Here is a 19,506-nt window from a genome sequence, read left to right on the forward strand (position 1 = left end):
GAAGGAATGTGTTCAACATTGTTTGGAAAAAGAAATCCAATGTAGCACATAACACTTCTCAATTTCCTGCTTGCAAGCAAATCACACTATGACAGTCTGCGTCTCCTTCCTTCTTTCAGCCTCTCAGAGGCACAGTTGGCTCAAGTTTCAGTGGCAAATGCCTTTTTAAAACTCAAAAATCATCCATACTAGACCACGTTTAGAACTAGTATCTGGATGTGAAATGTCACAAAAGACAACTTAGCAGCAAGTTATTTGGCCACTGGGATTACAGTACAGGGATGGGACACCTTTAACAAGTCCAAAGACTCATTCAATTAACAACCTTAAGAACTCTTCCAGCTTTGAGTCCTTTTAAGTACTTAGATCACTCAGGATAATTTGCCTCTAAAGAACTATATAAACCCTCATTAAAAGAATCTGGAAGCAGTGGTGAATAAATAGAGAAATATATGTTAATACTGTGACTGTTTGTTGGCAACATTAGGCATATATATATATAATATATATATATATATATTTATTTTATATATATATATATATATATATATATAAAAATTGTACAAAATTCACAGTAAGGTTCCAAATGTTGAAACCTGGAAAAACAAAACTGAGACATTTAAACAACCAAGTCTTTAAGAAAACCAGCTCTTGGCCTGATAAGCAGCTTGTTTAAAACATAACATTTCAAATAATTTTTTTTATGCCTTGCTGCTGAGAATCTTTAAAAAAATAATCATTGCACTCTGCTTTGTATCAATTCTTTCTACACAAAAACTGCCCAGAGTCAAAAGAGAAGGCAGATATAACAAGACAATATGTGCATCTGACCAAGTCAAATTTTGTCAGTTATAAGATGTCCTCCCTTACTCCCTTTCCCGGTGATCCATAGGTCTTTGTGTCTTCATCATGCATCCTGTTGCCCTGAACCAACATCCTGTACCCACCAATGGCAGGGTGATGTACACTGAGCTAATAGGCAAATTCTTATTCCATTTCTTCACTTCATGTCCACATCAAAGTCCAATACAAGCAACTTTGTTTCTTCAGTCCCATTTCTGCTTCCAACTGCACACACAAGCTTTGTATTCGATGCTCTGATTCTCCAGACAACACCTCCACTTCCTCCACTTTCCAGTGTAACCAAATTTCGAATGAACTCCCCTGTTTTCAGGTCCCAAAGTTTTACAGTCCCATCATCTGAGCTAGTTATCACAAAGTTCTTGTTGAATTGGAGGCATGTCACAGCACTCTGATGTTTGTTAGGCCCTAGTGAAGAAAACAAAAAATGGGGTGAATCAACAAGCCATTCCTCAAAACTCTACATATCCTTGTACAACACCAGCTAGGGAAAAAAACATAACTTTAATATATTACTGACAGGAAAAAGAATTAAAAACTTCAATTTGGTGCCTCCATCTTCTTCATGTGCAAAGGGTTTAAGCTGTGGCTCAGTCAGTAGCACTCTCATCTCTGAGTCACAAAGTGGTGGGTGCAAGTTCTACTCCAGGACTTGAGCACATACACTAAAACGTTACACTCCAGTGCAGCACTGAGGGAGCCAGACTTTGGAATGTAACGTGCCCTGGCCAATATTTATCTTTCAATCAAGATCACAGAAAGAATCACCACCTTTATCACATTGCTGTGCAGAATTAGACTGTTCTATCTAGCCATGCTTGTTACGTACTAATATTGTTACTCTTCAGAAAATTCTTCCTGGTCCGTAAAATGTTTTGGGATTTCACGTGATCATGAAAGACATTATATGACACAAATTGTTTTACTCTTTTTACATGCAACTAAGATACTTCATTGTGCCAAACTGCAGAGCTTGTCACAGAAATCAAGGAAATCTAGTAACACCTGATGCTCCTCCCCCACCCCCACAACCAGGAGTCACAATCGCAACTGAGGTGACAGAACACTGAATAAGGCCAAATGGCCTTTTCTCTATATGTTAACAATTCTGAGATTCTGGGTTGAGAGAAATTACTGGGGATGGTAATTTTTTTTATGGTTACAACTGCATTAGTTTGATTTAATAAGCTACAGGTATCAACACTCATCCAGAATGTGTTTACTTTTTCATGACTGTGTAAGAATTCAGTGAGTGTTCTCAAAAAGATAAAACTCTGAAACCATCTGTGACGTTATTTAACTCTTGAACAGAGGGGACATGAAGTTTTGGCGGAGCTGTTCCTCCTTCTAGTCTGTGACACTGCACTGGCACAGACATCCAAGCCATGTCTTGCTCTACTTGCTTCTTGAACTTCCTTTCTTGTGAGGCCATGGCTCTGCCTGTGGCCATTTTGGAGTCTAAAAGCATAATGTCAAATACATTCCTGATGAAGGGCTGCTGCCCAAATTGTCAATTCTCCTGCTCCTCGGGTGTTGTCTAACCTGCTGTGCTTTTCCAGCGCCACGCTTTTCAACTTATACTCTCCAGCATCTTGAGTCCTCACTTTCTCCTCTCTACCACAACCCCCTCCTACAGACGGTGGGCTTTTTTGAGCCCAATCAAGTCACCCAAGTGCCATGGAAAGAGCAGGCTTCCAACATGTTTGATGTTGGCACACACAAACTGTGCTCGTTGTGTTTCTGGGCCATTGTCAATAAGCTACAGTGGCTCAGATAAGTAATGGTCTGATCAGTAGATGCAATCTTACAAAATACTTTTAAGACAGACTTTTTCAATTTATGCAGGATTTTATATAATAATCTATAATTTGCAAACTTTTTATAATTATATACTATGCTGCTCGTTATTTTGTTGTTGCATGATGTCACCCTAAATTTTATACTGCTAAATAGGTTGGAAAACACTATTTTCCTTGTTTTTACTCATTACTAATAATTCTACATTTTTCTAAATCATTTATTTTCCTAAATCCATTTTTTGGAAATTAAGAAAATAAATCAGGGGACCGAAATACTTTGCAACCTATACATATTTTCAAACAACTGAGATGGCTCCTCCTTCATAAACAAACTCATTATTATACTTACATGTAAAATTATCAATCCTTCCAGAGGATCTTGTGACAAAGTGGCAATGTCTCAAACTGTGTGTCTGAAGTGTCAGCTTCAACTCCCATGCCAGGCCTTGTTGGCATTGAAAGGTGCAGGTGCAATGTGACCATGCAGGTTAATTGTCAGCCTATAAATCTTTGCCTGTGCCTGACAACAGGCAGCAATAGTGGGACAGTTTTCTCAATCAAACTGCAGATGGCAATGATCAATGGCAAACTTCTGTAGTGTTTTACCCATAAGTGCAGACCAATCCAATGGAAGCTATGCAGCAATCCTTACAAAAGGGTAAAAAATGAGGTTTGCAGATGCTGGAGATCACAGTTGAAAATGTGTTGCTGGTTAAAGCACAGCAGGTTAGGCAGCATCCAAGGAACAGGAAATTCAACGTTTCGGGCCAGAGCCCTTCATCAGGATGAAGGGCTTATGCCCGAAACGTCGAATTTCCTGTTCTTTGGATGCTGCCTAACCTGCTGTGCTTTAACCAGCAACACATTTTCAGCAGCAATCCTTACAAACCAGGATGGAAGAAAAGACCGATAGTCAAACTCTCAATTAAAGACTCAGGGATTTGCAAAGAGTGCAAAGCAAAAACATTATCATGAATCTTTATAAAATAGCAGAATGGCCTCAACTCGAAAGCTTTAAGTCCAATTCTGGATATCGGAGGTACAAAGAAAATTTGTAAGAATGGTTACAGAAATTAGTGACTGCAGTGACTTGAACAGATTGGCAAAACTGGGGATTACTTCTTTGCAGATGAGGAGGGTGAGAGAAATTTTGATCAAAATCATGAGGGATTTAGACAAAGTAGATAGAGAAAAACTGCTCCCATTGGAGGAAGGACATTTATTTAATGGGGCTGACAGAAGGACCAGAGACAATGAAATGTTTTTCTTTTAAACACAACAAGTGGTTAAGATGTGGAACACGCTGACAGAGCTGATAATGGAAGTAAATTCAGCCATGCTTTCAACAGAGAAATGGATAAGCAACTGCCAGAGAAACATTTGCAGGATGTCAAGGAACCTGAGACTATCTTATGTGCTGGTATGGTGCAATAGGCCAAATAAGTGTTGTAACTACTTCCATGATTCCATAAATCTGATGAGCGAACAGAAGTCTCTTGGGCGTCTATTAAATCTAGTAGGAGAGATTCACTTCAAGTGCTCCCTTCCTCCAGAGTTTCTTTGCCTTCAGCTGATAAACTAGCCAAGCTGGTTTTAACTGCTGACAGGTATTGTGCTCAGTTACAGTGCACAGTGGTATAATATGCTTTCCAATCAGATTAGTATCAAAATGCTTCATTTCTAAGACTGACAAATTCAAAAGTATTGTAAGTTAACAATGCCTTTTGATTGTGAAAGTTGGTAAATTGTATACATTTGCCAACAGATAAAGGACAATTTAATGTACTTGGAATAAAAAATGGGCATTTCCATTCAGCTATCTAAATAAAAGTTAGTGATTATTGATAAATATTGTAGTAACAGACAACATTTCAGATTGTGCACTGTCCTTCATGATCACAAAATTAATCATATGTTAGTTTAAAAGAAGCATGGTCCAGATTCTGATGGAGCAAGGCACCTTGGCCTGATCCTGCATGGTTTATAGTTTACAGCAATTTACCAACATAGTTGTTGGAAGTAAGTGTTGGAAACAGTACAATGGATGTGACAGGCCTTCTGGGACTATTGTGAATATCAGGAGAAACAGCAGGTTTCCTTAACCAATAATAATAAAAGATTGAGAAATAAAAGAACTCACAAGGCATCAGTCATACAAAATGGAAACAGACCTTTCATCCCAACTTGTACATGCTGACCATAGTTTCCCAAACTAAACTGCCCTGTGTGAAAAAGTTGTCTCTCGGGTCCTTTGTAATTTTTTCTCCTCTCACCTTAAATCTATGCCCTCTAGTTTTGGACTTACCCACCTTAGGGAAATGACCATTGCTATTCGCTTAAATATACCCCTCATGATTTTATAAATCTCTAAAAGATCACCCCTCAACCTCCTACCTGCAGTGAAAAAAAGTCCCAGCCTATCCTTATAACTCAAACCCTCCAGTCCTGGCAACATCTTGGTAAATCTTTTCCAATTTGATAATATCCTCCCTATAGCTGGGTGACCACAACTGTACACATTACTCCAAACATGGCTTCATCAACAGCTGTACAATCGCAACATGATTTCCCAACTCCTATACTCAATGCAGGTGCGTGCTAAATGCCTTCTAAATCATCCCGTCTACCTATGACGCAACTTTCAAAGAACTATGTACCTGAACCCTGTAGGTCTCTCTGTTTGACAACATTACCTGAACCCTGCTATTAACTGAATAAGCCCTACCCTTATCAAAATGTATCCAAATTAAAGTCCATCTGCCACTCCTTAGCCCATTGACCCAATTGATCAAGATTCATTTGTAATCTTGAATGATCATCTTCATGACCACAATTTCAAACTGAAATAGAGATGGGAAATCAAAGATTGGACTGAAGAAAAAAACGTTGAGGAGGATGGAGGCTGACAGGTGACTGTATAAGCAGAATGGATAGAGTGATTAGCCAAGGTGTTTTTCCTAGGGCAGGGGAGTCCAAACTTAGAGGGCATTGGTTTAAAGTGAGGGGGGAAAGATTTGAAAAGGACCTGAGCAGTAACTTTTTCATGCAGAGGATGGTCCATGTATGGAACTGCCAAAGGAAGTGGTAGAGGAAGGTATATTACAACAATCAAAAGGGCACCTGGGTGGGTATATGAATAGGAAGGGTTTATAGGGATGAGAGTGAAATGCTGGCAAGTGGGACAAGGTCAGATTTGGATGTCTGGTTGGTGTGGACAAGTTGGACCAAAGATCTGTTTGTGTTGTATGACTTTATGACTCTAAAAGTGTAGATTTTACATTCTTAAAATAACCTAAAACAATTCACTTACAACTGTTCACATCCTGGGCAAAATATTAATCAATTAAAATGCTGTTTAAAAGGTGTACCTATGCTGTTAAGGTTAATTTTCTATGGTGAGCTTAATGGACAAATAATATGCAAATACAGTTCATCCACGAAAATCAAGTGACACTAAGAGTGGAGCACTGCAAATCAATTCATTCTTGAGAGAGTATAATTTATTTGCTACAAATGACCATTAAAGAAGAAGTGAAGAACAGCGTGCTAATCTCAGCATATCTTAGACATGTTTACAGATGATATGCTTGAATTCAGATTCATTCGCTCTCATTACGTGCTATTTGCAGGCTATGCAAATGACATAATACTTCCAATTGCAAACTGAGCTTTTGTTAGTCTACTTTAAAGGGAACCTTCCTTACATATTTTAAGATATACTGACCAGCTGCTGACAGTTTGGGCTGACTGTATTAGCCTGATATGGTGATACAGGTTGTGTAAACATGAAGATCAAGGCTTATTTGAGTTTATTTTAATGAAATCCTTCATACAGATGTAAATATTGAACCTTGTTAGTATCAGTGCCTCATTATTCTCTCAATCGGTGAGTTTTTGATCAGGAACACAATACTCCCCAATTGAATTAGAGCAAAGATAAAATTGGGAACTCCATACCAGACAGGGCTGAGGAAAACAATGTTCAATCCTCGTACCCACCCAGACATTGTGAAAATATTTAGTATATTTACAACTCATGGAAGATCCTGTTGTAATCTGAGGTAACCTTCTTCGTTGTCCACTACATCTCCAATTTTGGTGTCATCTGAAACTTACTAACAATACCTATGTTCACCTCCTCATCATTGATATAAAATGACAAAAAAAAAATGAACCCAGCACTGATTCTTGTAGCACACCACCCGACACAGGCCTCTAGTCTAAAAAACAAACCTCCACCACCACCCCGTCTTCTACTTTCAAGCCAGTTCTGTATCCAAACAGCTAGTTCTTCCTCTATTCTGAGACATCTAACCTTGCTAACCAGTCTATTACGAGGAACGTTGTTGAACGTTTTACTGATGTCCATACAGGTCATGTCCATCACTCTGACCTCATCAATCTTCTGTGTTACTTCTTCAAAAGACATGATATCCCATGCACAAAGCCAAGTTGATTATCCCTAATCAGTCCTTGCCTTTCCAAATACATGTAAATCCTGTCCCTCAGGATTCCCTCCACCAACTTTCCCATCAAAGACGTCAGGCTCACTGTGTAGCTCCCTGGCTTTTCCTTATCACCTTTCTTAAATAGTGGCAACTTCCAGTACCGCACCTGCGGCTATCGATGACAGAAATATCTCAGCAAGGGGCACAGCAATCATTTCCCTAGCTTCCCACAGAGTTCTTGGGTACATCTGATCAGGTCCCAGGAATTTATCCACCTTTATGCGTTTTAAGACCTCCAGAACCACCACCTCTGTAATATGGATATTTTTCAAGATGTTGTTATTTATTTTCTCACATTCTCTATCTTCCACATCCTTCTCCACAGTAAACACTGCTGCCAAATACTCATTTAGTATCTTCCCCACCTCCTGCAGTTCCACAATAGGCAGCCTATTCTCTCCCTAGTTACGATTTTATCCTTAATGTATTTGTAGAATCCCTTTGATTCTATTTGCCAAAGCTTTTTGCTCTCCTGACATCAGTCTTAAGTATACCCCTACTGCCTTATACTCTTCTAGGGAATCAATTAATTTCTGCTGTCTGTATTTGACATATGCTTCCTTCTTATTCTTAACCAAAATCTCAATTTCTCTAGTCATCTAACATTCCCTACCTCTACTAGCCTTGCCCTTCACCCTAACAGGAAAATACTATCTCTGGACTCTTGTTATCTCATTATTGAAGGCCTCCCATTTTCCCAGCTATCCCTTTACCTGTGAATATCTACCTCCAATCACTGTTTGAAAGTCTTGTCTGATACCATCAAAATTGGCCTTCCTCCAATTTAGAACTTTAACTTTTAGATCCAGTCTATCCTCTTCCATCACTATTTTAAAACTCATAGGATTACGGTCACTGGCTCCAAAGTGCTCCCTCACTGACACCTTCGTCACTTGCCCTGCCAAGATTTGCACATTCTCTAGTAGGTGTATCCACACACTGAATCAGGAAATTTTCCTGTACATACTTAAATGTCTCTCCACTTACGCCCTTAACACTATGGCAGTTCCAATCTGTGTTTGAAAAGTTACATTTTCGTATCATAAACACCCTATTATTCTTATAGGTAACTGAGATAGAACACAGAATATAGAATCCTTAGAGTGTGGAAAAATGTGATTTGCCCTCCATTTGATCCTTATATAGCATTTATACACTGAAACATTAAGTTGCCCGTCTTGTCTATCTTTGAGCAACATTTCTGTAACTGATATCCCTGTCCCATGTTCCTGAACATGCCAAGTTCACTAGCCTTCCCTATTAGGCCTCTTGCACTGAAACAAATGCAGTTTAATTTATCAGTCCTACCTGCCTTTCTACTGTGTTCCTCCCTGCCCTGTCTGTTTGATCTACTCCTTCTCCCAACAGTACCAGTTTCAAAGTGATTTCTTTCTTCACTATCTCCCTGCCCCCAACACTACTTTAAATCTTCCTAAGCAGCTCTTGCAAATCTCCCTGCCAGTATATTAATCCCCTTCTAATTCAACTGCAATCTGTCCTCCTTGTGCAGGTCACCTCTACCACATAAGACATTCCATTGATCTAAAAATGTGAATCCTTCTCTCTTGCACCATTTCCTCAGCCATGCATTCACCTGCTCTATCCTCCTATTTCTACTCTCACTAGCTTGTGGCATGGAGTAATCCACATATTACTACCTTATTACTACCAAATGTAGACATTCCTGATGAAGGGCTTATGCCCAAAATGTTAACTCTCCTGCTTCTCCAGTGCTGCTTGACCTGCTATGCTTTTCCTGTGCCACACTTTTTGACTCTGATCTCCAGCATCGGTAGTCTTCACTTTCTCTCATATTGCTACCCCCTGAGGTTCTACCATTTACATTCCTGCCTAACTTCCTATATTCTCTCCTCAGAATCTCACCCTTTTCTCCTCCTACGTTGTTTGTTCCAATGTGTACAACTATCTCCTGCTGGTCCCTCTCCCCTTTGAGAATATTCTGCACCCTCACCAAGATATCCTTGATCCTGGCTGCAGGGAGTCAACACTCCATTCTGATGTCTCGCTGTCGGCGGCAGAATCGTCTACTTGTGCCTCTGACTAGATAGTCCTTTATCTCAATCGATCATTTGGAACTAGCGTACCCTTCATTACATTAGAGCCAGCCTTAGTACCAGAAATCTGGCCGCCAGTGCTACATTCCCGAGAGCCCATCAGTCCCTACTTTTTCCAAAACAGCCTATTTGTGTGAGACATGAATAATGCAGGAGTCTCCAGTGACTATCTGCCCCCCTCTCCTAGCTTTTCTGGAGTTCACCCATCTACCTGATTGTATTTTCAGTTTATCTCCCCTCCTTCAACTGCCATCCATCACATCCCTTAACTCTTGTAAATTCCTCATTGCCCCTAGCTGCTGCTCCAACCAATCCATGCAATATGCTAGGATTTGCAAACAAAGACACTGCCTGCAGATACAATCATCAGTAACAGGAAGAGCACTTCATTCTACTAAGGGCCATCTTTGCACCTTAACCTACAGATCCAGAAAGCAGCACAGTCTTACTGCTCTGAAAATACTGCTCCAAGGTAGCTTAGTACCTATGTTTTTATAGTTTTAAAGTTTAATCAAGAGACAGATCTCAATAACAACATATAACCTAAAAGACCCCATACTACTCACAGCCGTAAATTTACAAAAAACATAGTTAAGATTACACTTTAACAAACCACTTAGCTGCGTTTCTCCAAGGTCAGCTGTGAATTTCATGGTTTGTTTTTTTTTAGAATGAACTTGATTATCCAGAGATACTTGAAACCAGACAGCAAAGACAGCGGCTGTGCAGGTTACTGCTGGGTCAGACAGCAGTGTGGGTTTCTTTGTGCAGCTGAATCACTTCCCATGTGGTCACTGCCTTCGTTTTGATTTTTATTCAAAGTTCCAAAACAATGCAATAGCTTATAAAACAGTAATTACTGCTCTTCGAATTCGAGGAAATCAGCTCTAACACTGAAAATAGCTCAAAAAGGAACAGCTCTTACAGATTTTTTTCATGTCCACTATCTTAGTTTACGAAAGGATACAGGGTAATCCATGATTTTGTTAGTTTACTTTCTGGGAATATTCCTTAATATTTCATAACCAGAGGGTACATGAAAGCAGCCAATAAATACTTTTAAATTGTAGTCACATTTGGAAGAGCAAATGTGGTACCACATTTGTGAATACAAAGCTTCTATAAACCACAATTTGATCTGACTTTGGGTAAAAAAATTGAATAGACTGAAGCCATTATTTTTCAGTCCTCTGTCCAGACTCTTTTCTCTAACTACTGCTTCCATGTCACTCCCTGGCTATAGTGTGCTGCAGCCTTGGTTTCATAATGAACTGCGAGATGTACTTCTGAACTCAGTCATGTCATCACTAAGACTGCTTATTTCTATTTATGTAAGATCACCCCACTTCACCCTGCCTCAGATCATCTGAGGATGTCTCAGTACATTGTTATATTCACAGTTTTCCACATCTCTATTTAAAGGAAAGGGGGGGGGGTCAAAAAGCAGAAAGTTATAGGCTAATTAATTTAAACATCTGCCGTTGCAAAAATGCTAGAATCTAGTAGCAAGACATTTAATTCAAAACACAGAGTGAAAAGTGCTGTGAAACAGAAATCACCCTTGACACATTTATTAAAATTCTTTGAGATGCACAAACATTAGATTACGTGTCACAGAAAAGGTCACTTCACAAAAGATTGAGCTTGTAGTGTTGGGGGTGATACATTAGCATGGATGGAGAATTGGCTAATGAATAGGAAGTGGCGAAATAAGTTATTTTCAGGCTAGTGGAGTGCCACAGGGATCAGTGCTGGTGCCTCAACAACTTATGATCTTGTGTGAAGGGGCTAACTGTATTGTAGCCAAACTTGCTGATGACATAAAGATGGTTAGGAAGGTTAGTTGTGAAGTATGAAAGCGATTTTGCAAAGAAATGTAGATAGACTAAGAAAATGGGCAAAGTTTTCACAGATGGAGTCTCAAATGGGAAAATGTGAGGTTGTCTGCATTTGGTGGGAAAAACAGAAACACGGAATATTATAATAAATGGAACAAAAAAACATTGAATATTGCATTGCAGGAGTCCTTGCACATGAATCCCAAACAATTAGCAAGCTGGTTCAGCAAGTAATTAGGAAGGCAAATAGAAGATGGCATTTATTGCGAGGAGGATTCAGTATAAAATTGTTAAAAACACATAGGACGTTGGTGAGTCTGCAGCTAGAGTATATAGTTTTGATCTCCTGACTTAAAAAGGGTTATATTTACATTGAAAGCAGTTCAGAAAAGATTCACTGGGCTGATTTCTGGAATGAAGCAGACCTGGCACATACTCATTGGAGTTTAGAAGAATGAAAGGTGATACTATTATAACATACCATTCCAAGGAGGCTGGCCAGAGTAAATGCAAGGAGAATGTTTGCTCTTGTGGTGGAATCTAGAAATATTGGACATTACTCAAAAATGAGGGGTCTCTCACTTAAAATGGAGATAAGAATACAGTGGAGACTGCATTATGAAACATATTCAGTGTTGACTTATCTAGATTTTCAGTCTATAAGAGATTGAAAAGTCAGACAGGAAAGGGGACTTAAGAAAACCATCAGATCAACCATGACCACTTGGAATGAGGGCGCAGGCCCGAATGGCTAACTCCTGCACCTGTTTGTTATGACTTGCTGCTGACAATCTCACTCATGGCCTTGTTACCTCTAGCTTATTATGACCTTCTCACCCTCTTGACAGATCTTCAGCTCCATACTTTGCTTTCCTACTTTAAGATACTGTTTAAAACCTTTACCTCTGACTAAGCCTTTGGTCATCTGACCAATGTCTCCTCACACATCCTAGAACAGTTGAAACAAAGACATGCATGAGAATTCTTCGAGGCATGGCATTCTAACCAGAAACCCATCAATTTAGATCCTATCTACCTTGCCTTGAGAAAAAAAAAACCGCAAATGACATCACCCACCTTAAGAAACAAAGAACTGTAAATAGAAAGGTGGGACATACCAGCAGTGCTTCACCAGTGCTCTCACTGATGTTACCTAGTATGGTGACGAAACATCTGAAAATAACCTTCCAGCTCAGTGAGCTAACTTACATCTAGAATATTTTGTTTTATAATGCTCCTGTGAAACATCTTGAGATGCTTTATTACAGATGAGCATAACTTATTACTGCCTTTGACAATGTTACAGGAATCAATATTAATTACATGGATTGAAAATAACTCCCTGCCTTTGCTCAAAATAAGAATCTGAAGACACACTCATGAAATCTGAACAGGTTTTACCACCACAAGAAAATTTTAATATTTAAGACTGGTTCAATACAATATGTCTTGTGTAGAAACTCACCTTGTAATGTTTGTAAACACTGTCCTGTTTTGATGTCCCAGATTTTTACTGTGGAATCTGCATTTCCAGAAACGAGTGTGTTGTCCTTCAATTCCATTCCACTTGTTAATGACTGATGCCCTGTTAGCGTATGAATACAATTCCCAGTCTCCACATCCCATACACGAATAGAGGTATCAAGTGAACCACTTACTACGTGGATACCATCAAACTACAATGTTGAAGGAAAAAAGAAATACATCATCATCTTTTAGAATAGAAGGGAAACAGCAGATTAGAAAAGAAATAGCAGTAAACAGCACTTTAATGACCGAGTCTCCACAGTCCACTGGGGCAAAGAATTTCAACCATTCCCCACCCTCTTAGAGAAGAGATTCCCCTACGTCCAGTCTAAAAAGGCCTGCTCATTATTCTGAGATTGTACTCCCTGGTTCAAAATCCCCAGCCAGTGGATATCCTTACTGCAACTACCCTGTTGATCCCTCTAAGAATTTTGTCTATCTGAATGACATCACTTCTCACTCTTCTCAATTCCACCAAATACAGGACCAGTCCTTTCTTCATAGGACCATCCCTCCATCTCAGAAATTAGCTTGGTGAAGCTTTGTTGCACTTCCTCCATATCTTTCCTTAAGTAAGGCGACCAAAACTGTGCACAAAACCTCACATGTAGCTTCACCCAGGCTCAATATAAGTACAGCAAGACATGCTTACTCCTACACTCAATACTCTTCCACGAAAGACTAACATAACATTTGCCTGCTTAATTGTTTGCTATAATTGCACATTAATTTTCAGTGATTCATCAATACTCTTAGCCTCTCAAATAATATTCTGTATTTCTCTTTTCCTACCAAAGTGGAAACCTGTACATTTCTTGACATTATACTCTATCTGCTATTTTCTTTTGCCCAATAAGCCTCTACAAATCCCCTTGAAACATTTTTGCAGCATCTTACAATTCATTATCCCATCTGGTTGTATGTGTCCACCTAACTGGAAGAGAGCTAATCTGTTAAAGAAATTATGATAGATTAATTTATCCCATTGGAGACAGTGCTCATAACACAACAGAGCTTAGCATTCAGTTTTGAGAAGGAGGAACTTGGTTTGGAAGCAAATGTGCAAAGCTTAAATAAGGGTAATTAGAACGAAATGAGGGCAGAGCTAACTGCAGTGAGTGGTGAAAGCAGCTCACCAGCACAGTTGAGGAACAATGACAGACATGAAGAAAATAGTTCATGGCTCACAGCACAGGTATGTCCCAAAAAGGATTCTAGAAAGGGGATAAGCTAACCATGGTTAACATAAAGTATAGGTTCAGACTGAAAGAAAAAAAAACAACAAAAATTAGTGGGAAACTCGGAGGATTCAGGAAGTTTTGAAAACCAACAAAAGACGACCACAAAAATGATAAATAGGGAGAAGAGAAACTTTGAGGATACATTTGCAAGTAATATCAGAATGGACAGCAACAGCTTTTTTATAGGAATAGCAAGGAAGAGGGAGACCAAAATTAACATCGACCTCTCACAGAATGAGGTTGGGGAAATAATGATGGTGAACAGAGAAATGGTGCAGGATTTGCGTCAGTCTTCACAATAGAAGATATGCAGAGCATTCAAAATTTACTAAGTAATGGAAGGGTAAAAGGATAAGAGAAAATAAACATGAAAAACATAATTAGAGAAAAAAATACTTATAAAGCTAATAGGGATAAAGACCAGTAAGTCCTCTGAACCGGGCAGATGCATTCCAGGATACTTAAAGAAGCAGCTACAGAGATAATGAATACATCTGCAAAAGTCCCCGAGGACTGCAAGACTGCCAATGCAACACCTTTACTGAAAAGGGAAGGAGGCCCCCCAAAAAAACTATAGGCTAGTTAGTTTAACATGTAATTAGGAAAATCAGAAATCCTATTATAAACAATACAATAGTAGTGATACTTCCCTGGGTGAGACTATATCTAGATAGTATTGCTGGTAAATCAGTTAGAACTTTGTTTTGCTGTATACAATAAGACTGTTCTAAATTGAATTATGTATAATTTGTTTTTTGTGTGATTATTTTGTGTTAATTTACTAACGAATATTGAAAGCGCCTTGGGTACATGCTCAATGACCAATCACAGAGGCAACTAACTACGAGAATTAAATCCCTGACTTTTCAAACTAGGTTTTACTCTGGGATCTTAGTTGTCAAGTATTACCATGAGCTTGATCATTACAGCCAGTGAACGGCCAACAATAGCCGTTCAACAAAAACATGTCTATTTTTGCACAATAAATACTGGAGTCCTCCAAGGAGTCATCTTTGGATTCCTCCTATTTTTCATTTACATTGTTGCAGATGCTGCTAAAGCTGCTAAGTTTTACCAGCATTTTCTGTCTCTACCTCACTACACTCTCGACTCGCCCTCCACTGTCTCTAAATTATCAAACTGTTTATCGACAGTCAGTACTGGATCAGCAGAAATCTTGATACTGAATCAGACTTTTTGCAACGTTATTGACATATTTGAGGCCAAGACGAGTTTTCAACCATTTTCCACAATGTCAGGGAGCTCAGCTGGCTAGATGGCAATACGGTAAAGCAGAATGATAGCAGTGGTGCCGCTCTAATGCAGCCCTGTGCAGCTGTGGTAGTTCGTCTTTGTGTGCTTACTTGCCTTTCTTCATATTTACAGTGATGCCAGCCAAGCTATTTATAACTAATTGTCTCTCCGTAATGGACAGGGATGCCTGTGGTCCTTCATGCATCGTGGCTATTTACACCTCCATAATTTTGCCAGCTTCCAACCCTACCTCAGCTCTTTTGCTGTAATCCTCACCAATAATCTTTATTACTTCCAGACATGACCAAGATTTTGTTAAAGTAGTCATTTACATTCCAGCCTCTGTAAACTTGAGTTAATAAAATACTTTACCATTTATGCCCTATGTTGTACCAAATACTGCTTGCCCACTGCCCCACACTTGCTGATTAACAATGGCTCTCAAGTGAGCAACACTTTGATTTTGTAATTCTATTCCTTGTTTCCCACTACCTCAGTAGTGGCCTGCTCTATCTCTGTATACCCACTATATCTACAACCATCCACGATGTCTACGCTCCTCAAATTCCAGCTGTTTGAGTATTCCAAATTTAAAGCTCCACCCATTGGTGGATGTGCCTTCCATTGCCTCAGTCCCAAGCATTATAATTTCCTCTCTGAATCTCTCCGCTTTTGTACCACTTTCCTTCCATTCTCAGCACATACCTCTTTGACCAAGGTTAGGGAGCATCCATGCAGAAACAGAATTAGAGATTAAAGATAACTGACCTGAAACATTAACTCTTATTCTCTGTCCAAAGTTCTCTGAGTATTTCCAGTATTTTTTGTTATTTTAGATTCTTGATCTCTACAGTATTTTATATTCATCATTGATTAATCTTTAGTCATTTTACTTATCATCATCCTTTGTGACTCAGTGGCATGTTTTGTTTTGTAATGCCTTTTTGAACTACCACAGTGCTTTAAGGGTTAAAAGGTGCTATATAAATGGAAATTAATGTGACAATAACGGTTAATCCAAAATTTAGCTGCAACTCCTTGCCATCCTGCTATAGAAATAGCTTATGAAAATTTTGAGTGAAATAGCGTATAGGACAGTTATCTGTACAATACTCTTTCACTTCAACCACTGAACAAACGATTGTGCCAGGGACCTCATGTCAGTTGTCTTCTCATGTACGACTACAACTAGGGTCTTCTTTACTATTAATTTTACCTGTATGTTATCCCCTGTCTCTTGAGATGAAGGTGTCTGTAGATGATCTTAAGTGTCACACTTAGGTAACACCTATCTTTAATTTTCTGCATCACTATTTTAGAATTTCACTTGCTCCTTGTTTGTATTCTGATGCTTCCCTAGGTTTCCAGAAATCTGTAACTTGAGCTATGTTAATTAGAAAAAGAATGAAAATCTTCATTGGACTTTTGACTAATTTCACTAAATGTTCCAGCCATGCATAAAAGATCTGGGTTACTGACTTTAACTCACTCCATAGATTCATAAAGAGTACCTAAAAAAGAACGTGAATGTGACTTTAGTAGTGCAGGGAATGGCTTCTGATTTACACAGAGATAGCAATAGCCTTATTCAACAAACTCCTCCCATTTTTAAAACTAGGTTTAATAATGTCATTAAAGATTATTCTGGGTTTATGTACTAATGTGGAATATTTTACAAAACATGTACTGTAAATTTACATTACAAAAACATAGCAATGAAATAAATGTGGGAAGATCCACAATAAATCATCTGAGCTACTTACATTGACCAGTTACGCCACACACAAAATACGGCAAAGCTTAATTATATGTCTGTATGTTTTAGAATGCAGACTACAGTTATTTTTGATTAAACAGTGCTCTCACATATTTTAGCAGAAGCATACATCTCTTTAACATCTGCACCAGCATATGACACAGCAGGTTTCTAAAAATAATTTTGGGATGCTTCCGGGAGCCAGGACATTCAACTAAAAAAGACACACCCTTGAAGAACCATTTGCCATTTAATTGGTATCCAACACTGAACTTGCCTTTTTATGTGATCTCAACTTGAACAATTTGCTAATTGTTCAACCATTTAAAAAGTTATATTCATCCCTAATGCACTGTTTGATGCCAAAAACCCCCCAGCTGTACCATGCTGATTTCTTAGTTCAAACAGAACTTGGAAGCAGTATTTTAATATGGGCATCAAAGGCAGCATAATAAGACAGTGCATGAAAATAAACCTCTAGATTTTGATCCAGATCGATTGGATGGGACTGCGGTTGGACCTGGGAGGTGCCCAGGATAACTTGTTTGCTATTTTATTTTTTGAGATTGCATACTATTTGGAAGAATTCATCTCCTACATAGAAGTGCATCCCTAAAAGGCAAGGTCACTAAACACTTCAAGTAACTAATAGTTGCCATGGATTTGAAACCTATAATGCACAGTAAAGCATGTGTCTATCAATTGTACTGAGCAATGTGGGGCCAAGTGCAATATAACACACCATGTTAACTCCAAGATAACTATTAGCTACAAAGTTCCTCTAAAAGCATATAAATCTATACATGACTTTGCACATAGAAAAGGATTTGAAAACAAAAATGTGATGGACAATTATTTCAGTCTCTTACCTGTAATGAATAGACCCTGTTGGTGTGTCCCTGTAATGTATGCAGACAGGTTTCCGTTTCAGGGTCCCACACCTTAACCATGAAATCATACGCCCCACTAACAACTCTTCTTCCATCATACTGTACACATCGCACAGCTGCAACATGACCCATCAACACATGTAAACACTGTCCTGTTTCAATATCCCAGATACGAAGAGTAGCATCTCGAGACCCACTCACAACCCTGTAATATTAACCAAGACCATCCAAATTAGTGCATAACAAAAACTAACTGGCCAAATAGAGATGTATATCCACTTGTGTCAAATTCTAACAATTTGATAAAGCAAGATCTTCTGATTGCATGATTATTTAATATCAATATAGTTTGTGTTTTCTCCAGGAATACTGTCATTTTATTAAGTACAGACATAATCCTACCGATTTTCATGGAGGTGCATGCAGCGCACAGTAGAGGTATGACCATAGAGTGTGTGAATACATTCGCCAGAGTCTGCATTCCATACTTTCAATGTTCGGTCAGTGGATCCACTTATAATGATATTGCCTCTCATCTGGGATGACCAGACACCACCCGTATGTCCTACTAATGTTCTCAAACACTGAAAATAAATGGGAAAATAACAAAATATGGTAACTGTTACTGAAAACACCGTGCTCCCAATATATGCACATTTCAGAGTTTTTCATGGAGTTCAGGCGTTTTAAATTCCATTCCCCTTTCCATTCGTCTTTTCTTCTCTTTCCATTTCTCTTCTATTCTGTTAAAAATCATACAACACCAGGTTATAGTCCAATAGTTTTTTTTGAAGCACTAACTTTCGGAGTGCTTCCCCTTCATAACCAGATAACCACCTGATGAATGAGCAGCGCTCCAAAAGCTAGTGCTTCCAAATAAACTTGTTGGACTATAACTTGGTACTGTGAGACTTTTAACTTTGTACAACACCGGCATCTCCAAATCATGCCTTCTATTCTATTTTTCTTTCAAGTTACTTCACTCCTATGGGAATCTTAGCCAATTTGAATAATTACATCAATTTCAAGTCCTCCTTTTTTATTCTAACTTCTTTAAGCATCTCATCTTTACAAAATCCTGCTTTTATTTTCACCTGCAATTTATCCACTAACTCTCTCAGTTTAGCCTTCGACAAAAATTTCAAATAATCCACTGTTATATTTTCTATTTTCACAGAAGTCTTGGTGACAAGTCAAGGTCATTTTGAAATCCCAATCATACACTTTCCTTCACAAAATCTTCCTGTTTTAATGTTTAGTATCTCTATGCACTTTTAAAGATTTACAGATCCCTCTTAATTCAATAAACTTTAGTACTGCAAAGAACGCTCCTTTATTCTGATCCCACCTGATAGTAACATTGGAGAATAGGAAAATCAATGCTAGAGTTTGTTAAATTTTCATGAGTAGCTTCCTTTAAGACCAGCAGTGATGTTGTCACAGCTCCTGATCAATTGCTCAATTTCATTGAAAGAGTAATGCGTAGGTTTTGAGGTATGGTCATTAACCTGAAATGTTTAGGAATATAAGACTATGGATTAGGAGGAAGTCATTTTGGCCTTTTGACCCTGCTCAACCATTTAGAAACATCATCATAATTGCAGACTCACCTCATTTTCCTGACCTTTCCTGAACTGGTCCCATTAGTTTAAATGGCACTGTTATTATGCAATTTTTAAAAATAACACAAGATCACATGGGAAAGGAACTATTTCAGAACCGCCTGTACACTACAGAAGCTAATTCATAGTGCACAG

General features: G+C 38.6%; 1 protein-coding gene across 1 annotated transcript in view; it reads right to left on the bottom strand.

Annotated features, from left to right (window-relative positions):
- Positions 1–603: 603 nt before the first annotated feature.
- fbxw7 (F-box and WD repeat domain containing 7) overlaps positions 604–19,506 on the bottom strand; it is a 41,764-nt gene continuing 22,861 nt past the window's right edge. The window contains 4 exon segments of the mRNA XM_060827480.1: positions 604–1,269; positions 12,547–12,757; positions 17,729–17,954; positions 18,152–18,333. Coding sequence (XP_060683463.1) covers positions 1,001–1,269; positions 12,547–12,757; positions 17,729–17,954; positions 18,152–18,333 — 888 coding nt within the window. The 3' untranslated portion in view covers positions 604–1,000.

Source organism: Hemiscyllium ocellatum, chromosome 1, assembly GCF_020745735.1.
Source record: "Hemiscyllium ocellatum isolate sHemOce1 chromosome 1, sHemOce1.pat.X.cur, whole genome shotgun sequence".
NCBI classification, from domain to species: domain Eukaryota; kingdom Metazoa; phylum Chordata; class Chondrichthyes; order Orectolobiformes; family Hemiscylliidae; genus Hemiscyllium; species Hemiscyllium ocellatum.